Source organism: Rattus rattus, chromosome 18 (assembly GCF_011064425.1).
Source record: "Rattus rattus isolate New Zealand chromosome 18, Rrattus_CSIRO_v1, whole genome shotgun sequence".
Classification (NCBI taxonomy): domain Eukaryota; kingdom Metazoa; phylum Chordata; class Mammalia; order Rodentia; family Muridae; genus Rattus; species Rattus rattus.
The window spans coordinates 25861205-25885986 of NC_046171.1; the positions used below are offsets into that span (position 1 = coordinate 25861205).

A 24782-nucleotide genomic window follows, 5' to 3' on the forward strand; every position below is an offset into this window, starting at 1 on the left:
CTGCCTCCTCAGTGCGGGACTCACAGGTTCGCCACTGTGCTTGGTTTCCCTTCACTTTCTTACCACTATATTACATTTGTGATTACTTATTTTTTGAAAGATTTGTGGCTTAACTTTATGTGTAAGTTACTGTTCCATTTTGAATTAATTTTTATGTATAGCTAGGCTTCACCTGTGCTCTTCCCATGTGTAGACATTGCCTGTTACATAGGTTTATCTTCCTGTCCTCAGTTATAGTCATGACACTTACTTAGGCGTTTGTTTTGTGTTTTGAGACAGTCTCACTTTGTAGCCGTGGCTGGCCTGGAACTTGCTATGTAGAATAGGTTGGCCTCAAACTCAATGAGATTCACCTGCCTGTCCTCCCCAGTACTGGAACTAAAAGCATGTCTTACCATGCCAGAATATATGCATTTGAACATTTATTTATTTTATTTGTCATATATATCATTGGGTATATATATATCACATGTGTATGGTGCCATGGAGTGCAGAAGAGGGTTTTAGATCCCCCGAGACTGGAGGTACAGCTAGTGCACCCTCGGGATTGGAATTAGGTCCTTGGGAAGAGCAACTGGGTGCTGTTAACCACTGAGCCACCTCTCCAGCCATTTGCTTTTGTTTGTTGGCTGATTGGTTGTTTGGTTTTGTGAGGTATGTTTCACTACATATCCAGGCTGTCCTAGGAGTTGCAGTGATCCTCCTGCCTCAGCCTTCCTGCTGCTGGAATTGCAGGTTAAACATTTTTGTTTGGTTTTGAGGGGAGTCTCACTGTGTAGCTCTAGCTGGCTCAGAACTTCCTCTGTAGACCCGGCAGCCTTGGAGCTCAGACCCGTGCTTACAGGTCCTGAAAGCCGGGCTCACAGGCCTGCGCCACCTCCCAGCTTTGCCATGGTTATTCTTGCCATTTGCTTCCATTTGAGCTGAGTTCTTGTTCTCTTCCCCTGATGACAGGATCGTGGGGTTGACAGCACCATTTTTCAGAATCCCAAAAAGCTTCACCTAACTATTGGCATGTTGGTACTCCTAAGTGAACAAGAGATCCAGCAGACCTGTGAGATCCTGCAGCGCTGTAAGGAGGAATTTATTAAGTAAGTAACGGGCAGCAGTGGGGAGGGAGGTCAGCCCAGGCTGGGGGCTTTTCCAAATCACAGACTTGGTTGTGGATGGGAGAGATGGATGATGGGAATCAGGCGAGTGTTTCACTTGCACACATGTGTACCTTGTATGTGCCTTGTGCCTACAGAGGTCAGAAAGGTGTCAGATCGCCTGGGATTGGAGTGACAGACAGTCATGAGCCACCATGTAGGTGTTGGGAAACAAAGCTTGGTCCTATGCTCTGCAAGAACAAGTGTTCTTAACTGCTGAGCCACCCCTCCATCCCTGATTTGTTCATACTACTGTTTGTAGTACTTAACGTTGGATTATCACCATTTAAAAATGGACTTAAAGCATGCATTTACGATTTTTAAGTTGTACTAACTGATAGGCAAACATTGTTCTTGAACAGTTGTTTGATCCAGAGTAGCATATTGCTTCAACTTGAGTGGCTTAAACAACACACTTAAAAGAACATCTGGCTTACCATCTGTGGTCAGGAGTGGGAGGCAGGTTAGCCCAGGCCGTGGTCTTTCCAGTATCACAGTCTTGTGTGTAGATGAGCGAGCTGGAAGATATGGGAAGTTTGTTGTTTGCTTATTTGTTTATAAGGTACAAACACATACCCACACTGCGACACACATGCGGAGGTCTGAGGACAGCTGCAGGGGTCAGTTCTTCCCTTCTGCCACGTGTCAGATCTTCCAGGGATCAAACCCAGGTCCACACATGGCCGCCCAGTACCTTTACCTGTGGAGCCGTGTCTCTGGTCTGTGTCACTGGACTGAAATCGGAGGATTGGCAGAGCTGTGATCCCTTCCAGTTTTCAGGAAAATTCTCTATTTTCTTGCCTTTAAAGCCCAGTTTTTACAGGTCTCCCGCAATCCTTAGCTAGTGGCTTCTTTTCCCTGCCTCTAATTCTAACATTGCAATTTTTCTGCACCTTCAGTTGTCCCTGTCGCTGTGACTGCAGCAGGAACAAGTTGTTGGCCTTTAAGGACTCTCACTTGATTGACTGCATCTGTATAATTAAACTGATCCCTACCCAAGACATGAAAGAGAATAGGGCTGGTTCTCCAGGAAGGCCTGCCACAGTAGTGCAGACAGAACTTAACGGTGACGTTACTTAGTGAAGAGGATATAGTGCGTCTCCCTCCCCCACCCCGCCCTTGTTTCTGGTTACTTATGAACAGCACGGTCTTGCTGTGCTGCCTCAGCCTCCTGAGTAGCTGGGGTTTTCCGTTGCCTAGGCTGGTCTCAGATTCGGAGGCTCAGGTAAATCCTTCAGCCTTAGCTTCGTGTGTACCTGCCTAAAATTAAAATGTGAGGAGGGAGAGGAGGGGGAGGAGGAAGAGGAGGAAGGCGTGTGCCATGGCCACATTCAGTCCTAGGAGGTTAAGGCAGAAATACCTTCAATGTGAGGCTCACCTAGTGTGCTATGGTAGCATGTGCCTGTCGAGTCCACGACGTGGAGATGGAGCCAGGGGTATCAGGAGTTCAAGGTTTTCCTGACTGTGTAAGCTGTTGAAAGGGATTGTGAGCTTCATGAGACCTGTCTTAAGCAAGCAAACAACCCCAAACCAAGAAACAAAACAAAACAAACAAAAACTAAAACACAAACCACCAGCCCCCCTCAAAACACAAAAGAGCAAGCAAAACCAGCAATAGAGTAAATATAGGTATTTTTATTTTAGTCACTAAGAACTCAAGCCAGCTATAGTGGTATACACCTGTCATCCCAGGCCTCTGGAGGCAGAGGCTGTGGGTTCGAGGCTAGCCTGGCCTACATAGAGAGTTCTGGGCAAGTTCCATATCTCAAAAAAAAAAAGGAAAAAAAATCAACTTAGGGAATCTCTTGGGGCAGGCTGACTTGTTACTTATTTTTTTTAATTGTAAAACATTAATTTACATATATATCTGATATGGAAGAATCGTTTCAATGAACTTCCTCTCTCCCTCCCTCCCTCCCTCCCTCCCTCCCTCTCTCCCTCTCTCCCTCTCTCCCTCTCTCTGGTTTCCACTTTATTTTTCACAGATGGGTTTTCTCCTTTACATGAGGTTTGGTGAGGTGAGGTGGCAGGGCGGCACAGCAGGTCTGTCCGTCCAGGCCTCAGAGATCAGTCCCTGACCACCATGCTGTGACTCGCAGCCTGCAGCAATGCCGCTGACTCAGAGCTTGGGAGGCACTAAGTATGGGGGACGTTTGCTTTGGATGTCCTGATGGCACTGGCTCGACAGTGTCCTTGGATATTCATTGGGAAGAAATGGCCGTGACCCTTTTGGCACAGCTGCTGTTTCTTCTGGTTTTGGTTTTGAAGTCAGGACTCAGAAGTATCCTTTCTTGCTTTTTACTTAAGACTGACGAAGAGAACTTTGAAAACTAACTCTCCCAAATAGCTTTTAGAAAATTCCATCCCTGGGCAGGGAGACAGGTTCCTGAGCACAGCTTGGGTCTGGGCCCCCTGACCAGGAGTGATGCAGGAATGAAGACAGACAAAGAAAGGACAGACATGTACAAAAAAAGCTGGGATTGGGTGGGCTGGGCTCTCTGAAGGGGAAGCTAGAGTGTCTGCAAGCTCAGCGAGCTTGTTCTAGGTGTTGAGTGGGGAGGCTGTCGCATGTAGCTGAAGATGGGTCATTACACATAGATGAGCAGGAAGGCAGGCTGATACACAGTGGAACAAGGAAGCAGGGTTAGCCAGTCTCGGTAGGAGCAAGTCTTTACAGGGGAGCAGTCTCAGGCCATGAACATCTGCGGGGAGGGGCTATAGTAGACATTTTCTGCACACCCCGTCACCATTCAGACCAGAAGAAAGCTTAGCATCCCTCAGAGCCTTACCCAGGGAAGGTTCTTTCACTGCCTTGGACTGGGCTCCTTGACACGTCAGTCGCACATCCATTCAGCACTTGGTTAGCTCAGGGCTTCCTCTGCATCCTGCAGTGGCTCAGTAGAGGGAGTGCTGTATGCACCAGCATGAGGGCCTGCATTTGTACCCCCAGAACCCATGCAAAGGCAGATGCAGCAGCACATACCTGCAGTCCCAGAACCGCTGTGGTGAGATGGGAGACTGAGAGGAAGCTCACGGACCAGCTAGCTAGAGTATGCAGCAATGAACGAGAGGTCCTCAGATGAGGTGGACAACAAGGTCTAACACCCTGAGGTTGGTCTCCACACGAGCACCATGGCATGTGTGTGCTCATTCCCATGTGGGGCTCACACAGTCCTTTTTGTATATCACATTATTATATACAGGCACCATATTATTCTAACATGGCCTTAGGAATGGGCACCTGACTCAATGGGTAGAACAAGGAACAAGGATCTAAAGTTTTTCTCTGTGTTACATATTAGACTCTAGTACATTGATTTGTTTGGGGGCTAGTTAACCTTCCTCTTTTTCTTCTCCCTCTCTGTCCTCTCCCCTCCTCCCTCCTTCTCCATTCTTCTCTTCCCTTCTCCCTTCTCCATCCTCCATCTTCCCTCTTCCCTCTTCCCTTTTCTCTTCTCCCTTTTCCTTCCATCCTCCCTCCTCCCCCTTCCTCCCTTCTTCTTTGTAGCCCTGGCTGTCCTGGCACTCATATGTAGACCAGGCTGCCATGTCCTCCCACAGATCCTCCTGCCTCTGCTTCTAGCTTTGTTTCCTGAGTGCTGGGGTTAAAGTTGTGTCTCCTCACTCTTCCTTGTCAGTTATTCAGTTTCCATTAGTTATTTGAAGACAGGAGAGTTGCTTGTTCATTGGTTTTTGAGACTGGGTCTTTCTTTGTAGTTCAGCCTTACCTCTTCCTTTCGATCACCGGCCTTAGCTCCCCGAGCAGTAGGATGCACCACCAGTCACCACAGAGACAAAGTATTTTTGTTGAGCATAGTCAACACTGGTCGAGCTTTACAGGGAGCCTGTCCTTTGGCTCTTACTCCTTGCTCTGCAGCAGGCATGGCTAATTCCTTTAGGCTTTGAAACAGGGTCTCCTTATATGGCTCTGGCTGTCCTGGAACTTACTGTGTAGAACCAGACTGACCTCAAACTCACAGAGCTCTGCCTACCTTTGCCTCCCCAGTGCTGGGAGATTAAAGGTGTGCACCACTACATTCGTTTTATTTTTTAAATCTTACTTAAAACTCAAAATAATTTGGTGTCCATCCCTAGATAGTTGCAGTTTTCTTTGTATAAAATAAAAAAATATTTAAAGGTCTCATACATCAACGTTTTCCTGATTCTCTTTTTGCTAAACTGAACTTAAAGTAGCTGCATTTTCCTGGCTGCCACTGGGATAATCCTGCTAAGAAAAAAAGTAGAGTTAGATAAAATATTTATGCAGCGATGTATTTGTTCTTCTCGCCTTAAGAAAGTCAGGCCACAGGTTTTAATCACTGGGTTTTAATCCTAAGATATGGGCAGACCCAGCGAGTTCTTCCCTTTTGTGTACTTAGTGACTTTCGTGACTCACTGCCAAATTGGAGCCTGGAAGCGTGTCAGAGTGTGCGTGCAGGGAATAAAGAGCAGTCCTAATAGTTCTAAGCCTCTGACATGACAAGATGAAAACGGTAATTGTAGTTTTTCAAATTCAGCAAAGCTTTTGAAATAGGACAAAGTTGCCCTGCCAGAAATCTGCAGTGCATGCAGAAAGATGTTTAAAGATGGTGTTCTCAAAAGGCTGGGAGAATCTGAGACCAGCAAGCACAACACGCAAGCCTCCCAGGGCTCTCCTCCCCCCTGTGCTGTGCACACTTGTTTAAAACATTTCCAGGGCAAACTCCCTTCTCCCGTGGCAGATGAGGGTCAGAGTCAGGTGTCTGCAGTGCGTAAGACAGGACCAGTTTCCCCAAATAGAAGAGAAAAAAAATGTAGTAGGCTCTGGGGGTAAATTGTCTTTTGTTTTCAGCTATGTTTGTCCTTTGGGCTCAGCCTTTGCCATGGGTGCCTCGCAAGCACGCCACTGTGTGACGGCATTTCTAACCTGAACGTGCTATGCTGTAAAGACCCCAAAATAAAATGTGCAAAGGAAAACACTGGAACTAAGAGAACCAGTATAGATTGTGCTGTAGCTTAATGTAATGGCATTTCGAGTTGGAATATTAAAATAAACATGACTATATTGGATTTGATAAAGCCCAGTGCTTAGGTATTTGGAGGATGTGGGTAGTTGAATCTGGAGGTAGTTGTTGAACCTAAAGGATGCTGTCTAACCAGAACCCAGATATTCATGGAAATTCTTAAGCTTAAGGCTCATGCAGCTTTATAGATTTTGAATGAATTATTCAGTGTTGAGGAAACTCTGACGCTCAAATGTGTCCCTGGTGACTTTCCCCTGTGGGATGTAGGACAGAAACAGGGCAGTGGCTCTGAGTATCTGCTTTTACAAACGTGAAGCAGTCCCGCTTCAGCTTCAGCATCTGTCTCCTGAAGAGGCAGTTAAAATAAATAAATAAACAAATAAATAAAATAAAATGAAAGAGAGACCCTCACAGGCAAGGGCTTCAGCAAGTAAATCTAAGAGGGACAAAGGGGTGGGGAAGAGAAATGAGCCGTGGACAGATGGTAATTTCTAATTATTGCTTCAGATGTCATCTTTGAGCCACCAAGACAAAGAACATTGATCAGGTCTCTCACACATTAACCTTTCTCTTGGTAAGTCATGTCGGGGAGTTTGCCTGTTACATTTATCCAGCTTTTGATCTCAGCCCACCATCCCATTCCAAGGATTTACATTAGTTTATTATCAGGGTGTGTGTTGATCAGTGATGGAGGATTTGCGTCACAGTCCTCAGCACCAAGGAGAAGATCTAAAGAGGGAGGGACCTGCAAATCAACAAAGACAGTAACTGTGCTTACGCATTAACATCTGCTGTTTGATGACATCAGTGTACTTGAACAAGTTCTACAAAGACATCTACCCATCCACTGTAGTTATTACCTGGTAAGAAGTCTGCGTAGTGCTCTCCTTGCAGTGCCAGTGCTTAGGAGACAGAAGTTGGCTTCAGGTTCAAGCCTGCTTGGGTTACCTACTCCTGTCACTGCATGGGCTACAGACAGAGTGTGATCTGCCTGTCTCACAAAACAACAAAACACAGGAGAGAGTTTGGGCTCTCTGTCCATGCAAACTTTATCATGGCATTTTTTTTAAATTTACTTATTTATTTTATGCATATAAGTACACTGTAGCTGTCTTCAGACACACCAGAAGAGGGCATCAGATCTCATTACAGATGGTTGTGAGCCACCATGTGGTTTCTGGGAATTGAACTCAGGACCTCTGGAAAGCAGTGAGTGCTCCTAACCACTGAGCCATCTCTGCAGCCCTAGTCATGTAAATTTTAATGATGCTAAGCCGAACCTCTTAACAAACAAACTGCGTGCGGGTGGGAGAAAGTTCACAGAACTCTTCCAGGAGGCAGTAAATAAAACCCCCGTAAAAAGGTGGTAGCGCTGATCTAACTATACACGGTGAGTTTTTAACTTTTTTCAGCTATTTTTATTGTTAATCTGCATATGTGTGACTACGGGGTTCGTGTGCCATGGCATGCTTGTGGAAGTCAGAGGATAGCGTTCAAGAGTCTGTCTTCTCCTCCCACCTGGTAGAGGTGGTTTCTGCTGTCCTGCCTGCCGCTCCAGACTAGCTGGCCGGTGAGCGGTGAGCGGTGAGCGGTGAGCGGTGAGCGGTGAGCGGTGAGCGGTGAGCGGTGAGCGGGGCTTTTGGGCGAGTCTCCTGTTCCCCTTTCCCATCTCATGGTAGGCATGCTGGGATGGCAGATGTAGGCTGGCGCCTCCACCTTTCTTACATGAGTTCTAGGGAACAAGCTCAGCTCACTACACTTGCTTTGCACGCATCCCTGCTAAGCATCTCACCAGCTCCACCGAGGTTCATTGTAAAAGCAATCGGAAGGCTGGGGACAGCACATGCTTCTGGGCCCAGTGAAAGACCAAAGCAAGGGATTGATTTTTGTTCAGAAATTTGGGTCAGCCTGGGGAACTTGATAAGACCCTGTCTCTTTTTGGTTTTGGTTTTTTGAAATAAGGTCTCATCATGTAACTCTGGCTGTCCTAGAACTTGCTATATAGACCAGGCTAGAGAAATATGCCTCCTGTTGCCTCTTAAGTGCTGAGATTAAATGTGTGTGCACACTATGCCCATTGAGATCCTAACTCTTCAAAAGTGTGTATGTAGTAGAACGTTGACTTCTAAAGCAAGTTTTCTGGCATGTGCTAGGATAGACTAGAATGGTAGCCTCTCATATTGGATTCTCTAATCAGTACCTGGAATGGAGACTCATTGTATCTGATGAGGTTTCAGGCTTTCTGTAAGCTAGAATGTTTTGAAATGTCCTTAGGCATAGCTCCAGGGAGACTTAGGAACAGGGCTGTAAGATGTGTTGGTTGGGTACAGTCTGGCATCACTGTCTCCTCTTGCCTACCCAGCTACCTTCCTCTTCAGGATGATCTCATACGGTGCTCCAGGCATGGCTGCAATCCCAGCATGTCCACAGCCTGACACACGGGTGAGGGTGGCATTTCAGTGTCTCAGCTGGTCTTGTTTCTTGGCTACTACTGTCATCCCCTGGTTGTCTGAGCCCTTGTTGATTGAGAGTGGCTCCATGCTGGCCTCATGCAGCCACTCAGTCTGCAGAGACTGTGCGCAGATACCTATCTGCCTGTCTGACAGGTGTCGGAGTACCCCAGTGGTTGCAGCTTCTCCTACTTGGAGGGTAATTCCACAGGAAACCCCTCACCCAAGAGCACTCAGATCTAGGTGAGGACACTCTGAACAAACCCCAGAGTTAATGAGGAGGGAGGTCTTTACAGCTGAATCCACCTTGACCACAACATGCAAGGCCTGGAGGTGGCAAAAGGAGGAAGCTGAAAGGCACTGTGATAGTCATGTGGTTTCCTGTGGTGACCTGAGGTGCAAGGCAGACTTAAGGAGCAGGTCTCATAGCTCCAAGTATAGCCCAGAAGAGGCCTTAAGATGGCAGGCTGTGACCGCATTCCTCTCAACATTGTCCAGAGCAGCTTTCCCCAGATGGTGGGGCGTCTATTCTGTTATGACTAGAGATCCCTTGAGCATCTGTTTTATTGAAGGTATAGGGATTATGGTGGTTTGAATATGCTTGGCCTATGGGAAGTGGTGCTATTAGGAAGTGTGGCCTTATTGGAGAAGGTATAACTTCCTGTGGGGGCGGGCTTTGAGGTCTTATAGTCTGGCCAGAGTAGTTCTTCTGACTGTCTTCCAGTCAGGATGTAGAACTCTCAGCTCCTCCAGCTCCATGCCTGCCTGGACACTGCCATGCTTCCTGCCATGATGATGATGAACTAAAACCTTAGAATGTTGTCCTTTATAAGAGTTGCCTTGGTCATGGTGTCTGTTCACAGCATTGGAAACCCTAACAAAGACAGGGATATAAAAGCGAGAGAGATGGGCCCTAGCCTTATGATGCCTAGAGTGCTCCATAGTGCACAGAGCTTGCCTGGTTTTTAGATGGACTCTTTCTGGCTGAAGTGTGTATCTATTAGAGGGATCTTGGAAGAAAACATGATGGTGGGAGTCTTCTGGGCCCCTGGTGGTTCCCACTGAATGACAGTTTTCCTGTTGCCAAGGCTGGACACACTCATGCTCCCTTACGTCAAACAGGTTGAGACTCTTAGTCCCTGAATAGGTAGGGTCTGTATCGCAGTTCATCAGTTGAGAAGTTGTGGAGAATGGAGCCTCAAACATTGCTTTACACACACACACACACACACACACACACCAAACAAACAAACAAACAAACAACCCAAATAGTGACTTGGTTCAGTATCTGTGGTTGGCAGCGCTGCCCTTCCCTTGAGGTGGCTCCCTAGAAAGGGACGTGCTTGCACAGATGAGCCTGAGGAGGCTTTTCATTAGTGTTGCTGGGCGCTCCTGGAGATGTGTTCTTGGTGTGCACATCTTCCATTGCTAGTGAGTAAATGGCTTGAAGAGGTGCTGAAGAGAGAAGGGCCAGCACAGGGAATGATGTTGCCAATCATGTCATCCCTTAGAGCTCATCAAGAGCATTGGAACATGGTATGGTGCTGGAAATGCCCTCCTGTATTTTGTAGTTGTGGGCATCGGACATTTATTAATGTGAAACTAGGACAGCTGGGTTATGTTGCTGGATAAACCCCACGAGCCAGTTCTTGTACTATGACCATGCGTATTAACCGTCTTTCACGGTTTTGCAGGCTCTTTGCTGACACAGCTACTGTTTTGTCTTTGGCAGTGACATTTCCGGAGGCAAACCCCTGGAAGTAGAGATGGCAGGGATCGAATACATGAATGACGACCCTGCTATGGTGGATGTTCTTTATGCCAAAGTCCACATGAAAGACGGCTCCAACAGGTAGGTTTTTAATGTCTGAGTATTTGATTGGTTCCTAAAGGTTGGGGGCCTTTGAGGCTTGCAAGGCATCACTTTAAGCTCCCACCTTTTCTGTCCCAGCCTTCCTAGTACTAGGGTTACATGTTTGCACCAATGTGTCCACTCTGTTCATGAAAACAAGTATGCTAACACATTCAGAGAAGACGGTTGTGACCATTAGCCCAAAAGACTCTGAATAGGGAGTGTTGACCATAACAGTCAATTTTTTTTTATTGAAGTGGTTGTGTCATCATAATTAGAGGTAAGAAGGCAAGTTCTATAGGTGATGTGATGGTGTTTGGCAAATACCAGGGCAATATGGGGATAACAGTCATACTGTCATGGAACTGTTCAGATTAAGCTACCTAATATGTTAAGAGCAAACCAGTTGTGGTGATGCTCGCCTTTAATCCCAGCACTTGAGAGGCAGAGGCAAGTGGATCTCTGAGTTTGAAGCCAGCCTGGTCTACAGAGTGAGTCCAGGACAGCCAGGCTACACAGAGAAATCACATCTTGAAAAAATAAAAGTTAAGAACAGTGCTTGGCATGTGCGAACATCATCTTCTCAGCCTGTAATTCCGGCTATAGCCTTTATCTTTCTTTTAAGAATGTTTTTGTTACATGTATTTATTGTGTGTGTCTGTGTGGGCATGAGTAAGGACAGAGAACGATTTGCAGGAGTCTGTTCTCTTTGTCTGCCATGTGGGTCTCAGGGATGGAGCCGTAGGCACGGGTCGGGTGTGGCAGCGGCAGGTCAGGTGTGGCAGCGGCAGCAGGCCCCTCTCCTCACCCACGTTTTTATTTTTATTTTCTGAATGTTTTGCTTGCATGCATCTCTGTTCACCTCGTGTGTTCCTGGAGTCAGTAGAGGTCATAAAAAGGCATTGGATCTCTCTGGAATTGGAGTTATGGATGGTTGTGGGCTGCCATGGAGGTGCTGGGAATCAAATCTATGTCCTTTGTAAGAATAACTGGTGCTCTTAGCCAATGAGCCATCTCTCCAGCCCCCAACTCAGTCACCTTGACAGCCCACTCCAGGCTAATTCTGAGGACGGCCATTTATCATGCTATCACCATGTATTAGAGAACGTGAGATCATTTGTGCACAGAGATACTGACTTTAAGGTGGGAGTTTATTTTGAGGGGAGGTATCTATTCATTTGGGGCAGAGTAGAATAGAGCTCACACTGAATCAGAAATCTGAGAAAATCTAGGCAGACTCCCAAATTCACTTGCTCTCATATAGAATCTCCTGTTGCTGTTTCTTGGCAGGTCTCCCTGTGTAGATCTGGATAGCCTAGAGTTCATTGTGAGTGCTGGGCTAGCCTCAAACTCGGCATCAGTCCTGCTCTGTCTTCTAGTGCTGGGGTGGCAGGTGTGCCTGAACACCCAGCCTTCTCTAGGGTCTCCTGGGAGCTGCTCTTACCATCTCCATAGTCTCCAGTTAGACATGGATTTTGAGGGGAAAAGAAGAAAAATGGTATACTGTGGTTTAGACTCTTGTGTCTGTGTCGTATCTCAGACTTTTCTCTTCTTTGATCCTTGCATATGATTTAAAGATCATACTAATGAAATTACGTTAAATCCAGGGGCACATTGCTCTTTCACATTACCTCATATGCAAAGTACCAAGGCATCCCCACATAGGAACAGCAGGCTGGAACTTGATATTAGACATGCATGCTTCACCTGTGCGTTCTAGGTTGTAACTATCCACATGCCTTCATATTATTGTGATTCTACTACGACTGGAGGAGGTTACTTTCCCACAGTGAATGAACCAGAACAATAGTAGTCCTTAAACTGTTTCACAATTGCTTCAAATTCTTAGAAGTTAGGACACTTCAGAGAGCTTTTGTTTCTGGGTTATATATGTCAGTGCTTAATCATTAATATTTATTGTAATAAAATAATATATAAAATATATATTATATAATTATATAATAATACTTATTAGTACTTACTGAAATTAAAACTTAGAGATTTAGTGTGCATTAATTTCTTTAAAAATAATGGTGGAGCCATCCCTAGCTGTGGCAGTGCTGGTAGGTGGTCCCTACCGCTCACCTGAGAAACAGGGACTCATGGAAAGGTTGGTGGTGAACAACTCAGGTACTACCCAGTCCTAGGTCCAGGGCTTTGAAGTAGCCCAGGCCAGCATCTACACCATCTGTGAACTGCTGGAGCCTGTGAAGGGCCGGCACAGGGCAACACAGGATATCTGAGAGCAGTCCCGGTGAGGATCCAGTGTTGAGAGTGAAGAAAAGCCCGAGACCTCAAACCAGACCACTGGTGCGCTGCAGTGAACATTTGCATGTGCACATGTGTGAACAGAAGGGTGTACTATGGGACAGATTTTTTTGTTTGTTTGTTTTTTATTTTTTATTTCCTTTTGAGTAGGAGGTTGTATAGGCGGAGGGTGGATATGAGGGACAGGGAGATGAGTGGGACTGGGGTGCATGGTCCAGCCTGGTCTATAGAGTGAGTTCCAGGACAGCCAAAGCTACCCAGAGGAAACCCTGTCTCGGAAAACAGCAGCATCAATAATTCTAGAGGCTGGAGAGATCGCTTAGTGAAATGCTTCCTGTGTAAGCATGAGGCCTAGAGTTTGATCCCCAGTCCCAGATAAGATGCTGAGTGTGGTATTGCACACTGCAACCCCGGAGCAGAGAAGGGAAGAGCCCCATCACTGGTCAGCATCCTAGTCAAATTAAAACTTAGAGATTTAGTGTGCATTAATTTCTCACTGGTCAGTGAGTGAGAGCCGCTGTCTCCAAAACTGGCAGGCAGTGTTTCCAAGTGAAGTATAAAACACACATGCACGCACGCACACACACACGATGAGATCTTTAACTCACACTTTGCACTTTGGTCTTTTAGAAAACAGTTTAGGGCCAGAAGTACAGCTTGGTAAGAGAACACTTGCCTAGCATGAAGCCCTGGGTCTGAGTCTTAGTCCTGCACAGTGAGAAAAAGAAAAGGCCTGAGTCTGGGACAGAGCACAGGCCTACAATTCTACCGCGTAGGAGGTGCAAGCAGGAGGCTTAGGGGCTCATCTCACCCTCAGCTGCATAGTGAGTTTTAGGTTAGTTTGGGCTACGTGAGTCCCTTGTCTTACAAAACAAAATAAAAATACTCCTCCAAAAAGGCAGAAGAAACCAATGGTTTGCTGAACAATACAAGTCTTCTAAATATTGTTACGTTTTACTATGTTGCTGTTTTTAAAATGTGTGCTAAGGTTACTACTACTGTTATCAAACTCTTTAAGCACTCTGAAATTGTGAAGCCCGTGATGGCTTTAAATTTCTAATTTTCATCTGAAAGCTCAAATTTTTAAGATCTATTTATTTATTATATATAAGTATGTTGTAGCTATCTTTAGACACACCAGAAGAGGGCATCAGATCTCATTACAGATGGTTGTGAGCCACCATGTGGTTGCTGGGAATTGAACTCAGGACCTCTGGAAGAGCAGTCAGTGCTCTTAACCACTGAGCCTTCTCTCCAGCCCTGAAAGCTCAAATTTTATCATTGGCAAAGAATGTTGATGATTGCTTTTAAGTTCTTTTTAAAGAAAAATACCCACCAAAGTCGGGAGTGGCCCACGTTCTCGATCCCAGCACTCAGGAGGCAGAGGCAGGCAGATCTTTGTGAGTTCAAGGCCAGCCTGGTCTACAGAGTGAGTTTAAGGACAGCCAAGCCTGCATAATGAAGCCCTGTCTCAAAAAACAAAAACAACAACGATAAGGAAAAGAAAATATCTAAAAGTAGCGGAGTCTGATCAGCCATAGCCTGCCTGTCAATGTTCTCCCAAGTACAAACGGTGCTGGGTGGACAGAGATTGGCTCAGTGCCCTCCAGACAGCCATTGCTTAGGTGTGCAGTGCAAGAATGTGAAGAGGATGTGTGTTCATGAGCAAAATTCAAGGCTACGCCATGTAGACTTTTTCAGGCTGCAAATGTTCAGTGAAGATTGTCATAGTAAAATGATCGGGTGCCACCACGGTTTCTGTGCTGAGGGACCCAGGGACCCAGGTCTGCCTGTCATTGCTTTTGCATTGATTTGAGGCAGTATTTCACTGCTTAGCCCAGGCTAGCCTTAAACTTTCAGTCCTCCTGCCTCAGCCTTCTAAGTACTGGGATTTCAGGGTCATGTGACTGTGCTGGGCTGCACCCTTGCTCTTGTATCATAAGTGCAAATGGTGGCCAATAAAAGCAGTACTAATATGTCACATTGTGGTGCCACACATGCACTGCCTCTGAGCCATGTCCTAGCTCGGACCGTTCTTGATGCTAGCCCAGTGGCTCGGTTGGTCTAGGTGCTTTGTACTCAAGCCCAGCAGCCTGAATTCATGTAAGCGAGGAAGGTAGATGGCTTCAAAATCTGTCATCTGACCTCCACATATGAGCCCCACACAACTCCCCACAATGATAAAAATTAAATTTAAAAATAGTTTTGACCTCATGACCCCCTATTCCTGTCTCAGGAATCCACAGAATACACAGAAGATATGAAATTCCTGTCTCTAGCACTTAAAACTGTCATTTCTGGGGAAGTAGAGTTAAATTTTGGTTGGCATTTAGTGTGCCAGGCCAGAATGGAACCATGATAGAGCTCATGTGTAATATTCTCAGGGGTTGGTTCTTCATGTGGTCTTTGCAATATTCGTATGAAGTAGAGGATGGTGTGCAGATACACACTTAAACTCAGGGTTGTGATACAACCTCTGCTGGTTTATAGGCACACAGTTACCAGGAAGGCATACGGGAAACTGAGATTTTGATGTTTGATTCTGCACAATAATGAAATGTTCTCATCTCTACTTCAGTTCCATTTTAAGGCACACGTAGCGGAGACCAGATAGTTAGGACTTACTCCATTCTTGTTGGCATCCAGAGGGGAAAGAGGAGCTCAGAAAGAACAATGGGCTTCCTGCCTTGAGCATTTTCACTGGCGTTTGCCCTCCTTCCCTGTTGCTGCTCAGATCCTCAGATCCTTAGGTCCTCATGTGCAGATGAAGGTTTGAGGATGGAAAAAAACGAGACCATAGAACTGAGTTTCTCTTGAAGACAGTCCTCACACTGGATCTGTCTCCTCAGTGATGGAGAGCTCAGGTCTCAGCGGCCAGCTCATCAGAACGTTCCCCACAAAGCCAGCTCTACATGTTTGCTGTACTTCTTGTCAAAGCTTCGTGAATTAAATGGCAGACTGACACTGAGTCCACTAATGTGATCAACCAAGAATGTTTCTGAGTCATTCCCATCTCCTCTGCTGCTCTACTGTGACCTTTATTGTCCATTTCCCCATAGGAATAGCAGCTGTTATGTCAGGATGTGTCAATTCCCCCTTCCCAGATGTACACTGTTTAAGACTGTATTCTAAAGCTCAGGTTTAAGTCGACTTACAGACCTTCTCAAATGTCTCCTTCTTTGAGGAAATTTAGAGGGTTGGCTAATTGATATGGGAGTAAGACATGGCTCCTTTTAAAGTGTGTGTGCCTGTGTCTATGTATGATGTGTGTGTGCCTGTGTATGATGTGTGATGTGTGTGTGTGTGTGTGTGTGTGTGTGTGTGTGTGTGTCTTTGTGTGAGATGTGGGTGTGGGGGGGTGCAGAGGATTTCTTTCTTTTTCTGTTGTTCTCTACCTCATTTCTTAATTAATTTGCTTTTGAGACAGGGTCTCTCACTGAAACTGAAGCCCATAAGGAGGTTTCAGGCTAGAAAGGGCTACATAGTAAGACTGATTTTTATTCTGTTTTTGCTTTGTTTTTGTTTAGTAAGGTTGTTTGTATAAAGTTAATATAATAATTACAGTTATTAACCAACAGAAAACATCACTTGAAAGCTAAAATCTGTGTTCTCATTATAGCAACAAAAATTACAAGATAATTAAGAATAAATATGACAAAGCCCTTGTAAGACTTTTTTGCAGGAAATTGTAGCATATAAAAGATTGTGTGTTCAATAATAGATGCTGCCTTTTGCTGCAAGCAGACGCTGCGACCACAGCAACTCATAAGGACAGCATTTCATTGGGGCTGGCTTACAGGTTCAGAGGTCCAGTCCATCATCGTCATGATTGGGGGAGCATGGTGGCACGCAGGCAGACGTGCAGCTGAGAGGTTTACATCCTGATCTGAAGGCCGCAGAAAGGAAGAGCCATTGGGACTGGGTTGGGCCTCTGAAACCTCAAAGCCGACCCTCAGAGACATTCTTCTCTAACAAGGCCACACCTCGCAATCCCTCTCAAATAGTACCTCTCCCTAATGACCAAGAATCCAAATCACTCAGCCTATGGGGGGGTCATACCTATTCAAACCACCACAGATGCCATTTAAAAGCATTTGTGGTTAATTCTGTCAGAATTTTATTCAACATTTTTTGATCATGTCCTTTCCACATCCCTCACCCTTACTCCTCTATATATGTGTGCCTGGTGTCCTTAGAGACCAGAAGTCAGATCCCCTAGGACTGGAGTTAGAGATGATTGTGAGCTGGGAACGGGAATTGAACCTGGATCCTCTGAAAAGCAGCAGTGTTCTTAATCTCTGAGCTAAATTTCCAGCACACCCCACTTTCTCAAAAATAACCCAGTAGATCCAGTTTATGCTACCCATAGACCCCCAGGTGTAGGGCTATCTTCTGGAGCATGGTCAACGTGTTGGTAGCTACACCGTTCCAAGAGCTCTGACTCTCTCTTCCCCAGGGACCATCAGCTGTCCAGGGCTCCTTAGTTAGGGCTGGGACTCCTGAACCCTTCCCCCTTCATGCTAGAATGGAACTGACTGGGTCTTGTACAGACACCACTCTTTAAAGATGCCATTTTGCGGGGTTGGGGATTTGGCTCAGCGGTAGAGCACTTGCCTAGCAACCGCAAGGCCCTGGGTTCGGTCCCCAGCTCCGAAAAAAAGAAAAGAAAAAAAAAAAAGATGCCATTTTGCTCCCCATAGCTTTATATGCATTTAAAGCAAGTCATGTGCTGCACACATAACTGAAAGGGAGAGCCAGGAGCAGGAGCCATTGCTGTAGGAACAGGAGCAAGGTGTTTAGAAGCCATTAGAGTAGTCTGGGAGAAGCAAAATGGCCCAAATTAGAGCAGTGGCAGTGGGAATCAATAATTGGATGCAAGAAGTAAAATCTGCTTGATTGGGCAATTTTCTTAAACCAGAGGATAGAGAGATGACTAAGCTAGTTTATGTCAGGAATACAAAGGTTATTCAGATTAGGAAATCTAATAATATCCCTGTCAAATTTAAAAGCAATATCTAAATACATGCTTAAAAGGATTTTGCTGGGGACAGAGGCACACTCCTGTATTCCCAGCACTCAGGAGGGAGGCCAAGGTAGAGTTCAAGGTCATTCTTAGCTACAGTGTGAGTTCTAGGTCTAGACTGCAAGAGACTTTTGAAAAACCAAGACCCAAGTTAGATCCCTAGGTCCCACTGGTGGATGGAGAGAACCAACTTCTCGAGTTATTCTCTGAGCTCCACACTGTGCCTACCCATGTTCACAGGTAAATAAACAAATAAAATTTAAAAACAAAGGCGAAACAGAAAAGAAGTAGATATAGTCTAGCTGTTGAGAACTGGCAAATGGGAGAGTTGCATTTGTTTGTTTTGGTGCTGAGTCCTGTGTGGCCATTTGGAAGGGATGGTGTTTCCCAACCCTGGAACAACCAACAAGGCATGGGCCTCCACAAGTGTTGATGGTTGCTAGGTGTAAGACTTGTTTGTATATTTTACGTTATGTTCCTCCTTTGAGGTGAATGTCCTCTCTGCCAAGGATAATCCTTGGTAGGTAAACTCCATGGTAACCAGAGTAACTCCATGGTAATCAGTAACTCCATGGTAATCAGAGACAGCACAAGTCCAGGAGGTGAGGATGTCTCTATGTCCTTAACAAAAACGGCAAACTGTAACCTTCAGGACAGGCCTTAAGGCTGTAGAAAATAACTCTGAGAACATGAGTTTAAAAAAATATAATTTCTCAACTATGCAATATGAAAGGATGCAATATGAGTTATATGAGGGACTTCACAGACCTAAAAGAACAGAGGCAGCTGCACTATGAACCAGCTTGTCAGAAAGATACAAAGACAGGCAGATTCCTGAGTTCAAGGTTAGTCTGGGACAGAATGAATTTAGGTTGGCATAGTGGGAATAGTAATCTCAGGATGGATCCCACCCAGCTAAACTTATTGTTTGTGCTTATAAAGGCAGGAGGCATGGGGTTGGGGATTTAGCTCAGTGGTAGAGCGCTTGCCTAGGAAGCGCGAGGCCCTGGGTTCGGGTCCCCAGCTCCAAAAACAAGAACCAAAAAAAAAAAAAAAAAAAAAAAACCAAAGGCAGGAGGCAGATCTCTGAATTCATTTTTCATGTTTAAAAATAAAGTGCTTGCTGTCTTCTAAGAATCAAGGGCCTAATGTCATGGAAGGTGGATTCATGGGATAATCAAAAGGGAACCTGGAGTAAATGAATTTGTATGTAAATAAAAGACTGGGCTTTCGTCTGCAAGAGGTGAGCTGTCTGGAGATCTCTGGAGAGCGAACACAGCTTTTTTAGAATTTTTTTTTTCTAGAAGCTACTCAGAGAGAGCTGCTTGGAGAATGAACACAGCTCTTATATATATTTTTATACTAGCTGTGTTGACTTTGGTTGGAAAACCCATGAGCTATCAGGAATCTTTTAGAATTTTTCTAGCAAGAGAGAACTGTCTCGAGCAGAAAGCTACATTGATCAGACTACAGAGCCAAAAGCTATCTACAGAGAGCTGTCCAGGGAGCCATCTTAAGAAGACTACAAGGCTGTCAGCTTGCACCCCATCATTTGACTTCAAGTAATTTCTCCTGCAGCTCCCAAACACCCCTTCCTAAGAACCCCTCTCCAAGCCGAGGCTGGTCCTTGGCGTTGTGAGGTTAGATTTTATATCTTCACATCCCAGCATCACTGTTTATAAATTGTCCTCTCCCTTCACAGATGAGCTATTTAGTTTTAAATTTTTTTAACAAATGAATGAAATAAAAATTGATCTGCTACCCCTAATTTCCCAGTTTTCCTTCCCAGAGTAAAAACCACCAAGAGTCATTGTTTATATGTATTATTTTAAGAAATAGAATTGCATTAGACTTCCTGCAGTTCTTTTTCAGACAGGGTCTCACAGAGCCCAGGCTGACCCTGAACTTGCTATCTAACCAAGAGCGACCCTGAACTTGTGTCTACCTGCCTGCACCTCCTGTATGCTGGGAGGAAAGGCATAGGCCACCATGCCTAGTTTGTAATTTTTATTTTATTTTTTTTTTTTTATATTTGGTATCAGGACAGAGCCCTGTACTCTACCGTCTGGGTCTTTTCTAGTTTTTCTGATGCTGTGGGCTGAGATGCTCATTGCCCTGTCACTGTGAGGATGCTCTGAGATGCTGTCAGTTTTTGCTGATGTCACCTCACCATCCCCAGATAAACACTGGGGTGTTTAAGGGACTATTTCTCTTCTTATGCTCTTCTGACCTTTCTCAGCTTCTTGACAAGCTTGTTGTCTTTATAAACAGGAGGAAGTTAAGGGAACAGTTATGGGCACATCTTCCCTGGCTCCCCCTCTGTAGTAGTGACTGAGCCCTGCACCTGCACATTTGTCCGTTTGGGTCACATGCTTTCCTTCCTCAGTTCCTGGCCTTTTAGACTTCAGCGGTGCCTGCACTGTTCTTGTGACCTGTCAGATGCTGCCATTTCTTCCTCTCCTTTTTAGTGACCTAAGACTGACGTGCCCTTGCTGAACCCCTGTCCCATTCCTCCCTCTCCTTTGTCCCAAGACTTCTGACTCTGGTGTGGCAAAGAAACTGCTTTGTTACAGGGGTCCCGCTGCTACCCGAGTTGGTTGTGACCCAGTGGCACTCCTTGCAGCCCCCCACCCCCTCTCTCTCCGCTCTTAGTCTCCTTCCGTGCTACGCCTGTCCTGTGCTTTCACTACTCTTTCTGGTTTATTGAGATAGGGTCTCATGTAGCCCAGGCTGGCTTCAAACTCAGTATGCAGCTGAGGAGGATCCTGACCTCCTGCCTCTGTCTTCCAAGCACTCTCCTTCAGGAGAGAGTGTGTCACCATACCTAGCTGAAGGACACTGAGCTGACAGCTACCACATTCCTATTGTTTGCCTCCATCGAGCTTCAGACTTGTATTCCTGCTGTCCTTGGACATGTGAGCCTGAACTGACCTTCAGACCGGATATCCTATGCCACACAATTGGAATGGCACAGCCTTAGCCCTGTCCCTGACAACAGTGAGCAGAGGATCTTCATAGCTTCATCTGCTACATCGTCTGATCACCAACTCCAGGCCTCAGGAGCAGTCCTCACTTTCCTTTCCCCATTCCTCTGCCATGTGTAGTGCTTTTCTCATGGAACCTTCAGAGTCCCTGCTCCTGCCCTAGTGTTGGCAAGTGTAGAAGTGTTAGCATTTTCTCATTCATGGTTGGTCCCGGGGACTCAGGCTCTGAGGGCAGACTGGCCTGCGCTGATGAAACCCATTATTCTGTACACCAACTGAAAGAATTATGATAAAGGGGCTGGCGAGATGGCTCAGTGGATAAAAGTGCTTGCGGCCAATCCTGACAACTTGGGAGTTCAATCCCCAGACCTACATGGTGGAGAGAAGGATCTAACTCCCACAAGTTGTCCTCTGACCATTCCACACTTGCACTGTCACACATGTGGGCCCAACTTCTTCACTTGCTTGTGCGAGTGCTCTCTCTGTCTGTCCTCTCTTTCTCTTTTCCTCCTCCTCTCTCTCTCTCTCTCTCTCTCTCTCTCTCTCTCTCTCTCTCTCTCTCTTTCTTTTCCCCCTTCTCTTTTCCTTCTCTCTCTCTCTCTCTCTCTCTCTCTCTCTCTCTCTCTCTCTCTCTCTCTCTCTCTCTCTCTCTCTCTCTCTCTCTGTGTGTGTGTGTGTGTGTGTGTGTGTGTGTGAGAGAGAGAGAACATTTCACCCCTGAAGGAGAGAGAGAGAGAGAGAGAGAGAGAGAGAGAGAGAGAGAGAGAGAGAGAGTGTGTAAGTTTGGATTTGCCACTTAGAAATTCCATGACTTTGTTTAAATTCCATAACTTGCCTCTGCCTAGCTCCTTCGTGGTTAAATCAGGGTGACCATGTGATGTGGGGGTGAAGTGACTTAGCTGCTCACTGTCTGTGCGTGGGGCAGTAGTCTGCTCTGCTCTTTCTGTTGAAGAGGCCACCCAGCCAGTCCTGTGCCACTGCTCTCCACTTTGCAGATACTTCGTCCTGGCCAGCATCAAAGCTCAGATGTGGACGTTGGGTCCCAGCCGCCCTGCTTCATCTCCTGCCCTCCTTACTCTGTCACAGGCGTCCAGTATCCAGCAGGCTGCCTTTGTGACCCTGTACACTTGGGGTCTTGCATGAACTGCTTTTTAATAACTTGAAGTGGCCATACCTTTCTGGTTTGTCTGTGATTCTTTATTAAGAACATGCTTAAATATTTGTCTCCACACAGTCAGCTACTCTCATAAAACCCATACTGCATTGCTATGACAGCTCTTTCCGTCTCCCCGCACCTCTCCTCAGGTCTTGTTTTGTGCGCCGGGCTGCCCTGGAACCCTATGTGTATCATGTTTTCTTAAAGCTTATGGTCCTGCCAGGCTCGGTGGCACACATCTCTCATCTCAATACTTGAGAAACAAAGGCAGGCTGATCTCTGAGTCTGAGGCTAGCCTGCTGCAGAGTGAGTTCTAGTCTAGCTAGTGCCACATATGAGACCTAACTCACAAACAAACAAACAAAACAACAACAAAATGATGACTCCCTACCTCTGTCTCCTGGGTGACGGATTACAGGCTTGTGTCACCTTAACGGGCAGTAACTTATTCCCAAGGTTGCCCTGTTAATCAGACAGTGAACTCCAACAGCCCCCTCCACTGCTGGTGCAGGGCTTTGCGTGACTGGTGCAGAGCACACACTCTTCCTGCTGAATGAGTGGTCAGGGTTTGCAATTTACTAAAATTTCGGTGCTTCCAACTCCAGGCTGCAGGAACTAGTTGATCGAGTGCTGGAACGCTTTCAGTCAATGGGGCTCGTCATGAAGGAGTGGACCAGTGTGAAACTGCACGCCACCGTCATGAACACACTCCTCAGGAAAGACCCCAATGGTAAGTCCCCGAAGAGCTGCAGCAGGGCGGCAAAGAGCAAGTCCTCTGAGACCAGCTAGTGCTCAGGTGGTGGCCATGAGCCCCTGATACGCCCTTGCCCTGATGAACCCAGTGCCTTCCATGCAGTTAGTTCTGTCACACACGGGGTTGTCAATTTTGTATACAGAAATAGGAGATACGGGTTGGGGTCCAGTTTAGGGTAAAGTGCCTGTTTAGTATGTATGCAGTCATTGAGCGTTTCTCCCTCCGAGAAGGATGTAAGACACCCAGGTAAATTTAACCCAAACGATGCAGAGCCTCAGTCTCCCCTCACCTCGTTCCCTTCTTTCAATCCACAGGGTCTCCCACTTGCCTGTAATTCACTAAGTAGGGCGGTCTGGCTGTCCAGTGGGACCAAACCCTCCTATCTCTGCCTCCTTTGGGTTAAAAGTATAAGTGTGCTACCATGACAGCTTTTCTCTGGTTCTGGGGATGGAGCTCAGTGAGGCCGTCATCCTGCAAGGCAAGCACTTCCCGACGGAGCGGCTCCCTACCCACACTGCCTACTTTTTAATAGTCTCTTCGGTATTGATTGACTTCTTCCCAGATTGCTCATGTTCCTTTTGCTTAGCAGGGAAGCTGCTTTGTTTGTGTTGCTTGTGTTTTTGAGACAGGATCTCATGTAACCCAGGCTGGCCTTCAGTTTGCTCTGCAGACGGGACGTGACCTTGAGCCCTTGATCCTGATTGCTGGCTTTATAGGGCTATGCCACTATGGCTGGCTTTCAGAACACAGTTTTAAGCTGAGGGGTATGCCTGAGGGTGGGTCTTATTTAGAACACTTCCCATTGGAGCTAGGTCAGGAATTCCCACACAAGAGCTAAACTGAGATCTGCTCACACAGTTGTTAGAACTCTGACCTGGGCCTCTGCAGACCTGTACAATAGAAGAGTGTACTGAGAAGTAGAGATCGGAGTGCAGGGAAGGCAGGGAAAAGTTACCAGTCAGACAGCATTCTGAAAGTTAAACAATCCTTGAGGGCCTTTGAATTTTCTCTTCCATGTGCTCTTCTCTGTATTGAAATTTTACTTGAAAAGGACATGAAAGGATGTTACTTTCCCCCGCCCCCCTGTCTCCATTCCCTTTGATAATATTCTGGCTGTCCTTTAAGGACATCTTTTGGGACATGCAACCTAAATTAACTCAGTCCGCTGGAGCACAGTTTTGTTTAGGCCAAGGTCATGGACTTGCTGCCTTCCCATGTGGAATGTATGGATAGCTTTAATGGTAGCACTCCCCCACCCCCAACCCAATGTGAAGGATTCCTTGGGTCAACCCAAAGCCTGGACACCAGCAACTTTGAATAGTTTATATGTGAGTTTTTGTGTATTTTAACGCAATTAAAATCACATGCCATTTATTTGGGGGTTATAAAACCCCGGAGGTGACGTCGTGGGAGACTGAGATCCAGGGAGAGTTGTCAGTTACCCAGTGTGTAGTTAGTGCCTGAGAGCCTCATCTCCTGACTCTCGGCTGCTGCTCCTCCCTCCTCGTGTTGCTTCCTAAAGCAGGAGGTGAGAAGTTTGCTAGGCAGCCTGGGGACCTTAGACACTTGAGGGCAGGCACAGAGAGCCTTCTCAGCTTCTTCTCACACTGTCTCTGGATTCTTTCCAGCTGAAGGCAGGTACAACCTCTACACAGCAGATGGCAAGTATATCTTCAAGGAAAGAGAATCTTTTGATGGCCGGAACATTTTAAAGGTCAGTATGATGCAGAGTAACATGGAAGTCTTTTGGCGCCTGCCCCAAATGAGGAGGAACCAAGTTGTCACTTTTAACATTGAAGTGCTTCCTTCTGCTTCTCGTGAGAGGATGCAGACCATTGTCGTGTCAGAGAGAGGCGTTGGGGGAGATCCCTAGATCATCCATCTGTCTTTCCATCCGTCCTCTTGGCACCTCTAGAGTGTTTGCAATCTGTGACTTAAAGACTAACATTTCCCAGCTACTCTGATACTTGACTTGAACCCAGTGAGTTTTACTTTATACTCTAGAGGTCTGAGCTTGCATTTTTTTAAGTGAAGAAATTGTTTTGATCTAGTACATTTTTCTCTTCTCCCACAGAGCTGCTCTCCAAGGTTACTTCTAGTCTATTTTTACTCAGGAGCAGCCTGTGTCCTAAAAGTAGGTAGTC

At 46.1% G+C, this 24782-nt stretch overlaps 1 protein-coding gene across 1 annotated transcript in view; it reads left to right on the forward strand.

Annotated features, from left to right (window-relative positions):
* The window catches only part of Ascc1 (activating signal cointegrator 1 complex subunit 1), an 83038-nt gene that overhangs the window by 30920 nt on the left and 27336 nt on the right, over positions 1 to 24782 (forward strand). Inside the window, 4 exon segments of the mRNA XM_032888401.1 lie at positions 955 to 1091; positions 10334 to 10453; positions 22490 to 22614; positions 24267 to 24352. Of these exon segments, the coding sequence (XP_032744292.1) occupies positions 955 to 1091; positions 10334 to 10453; positions 22490 to 22614; positions 24267 to 24352 (468 nt within the window).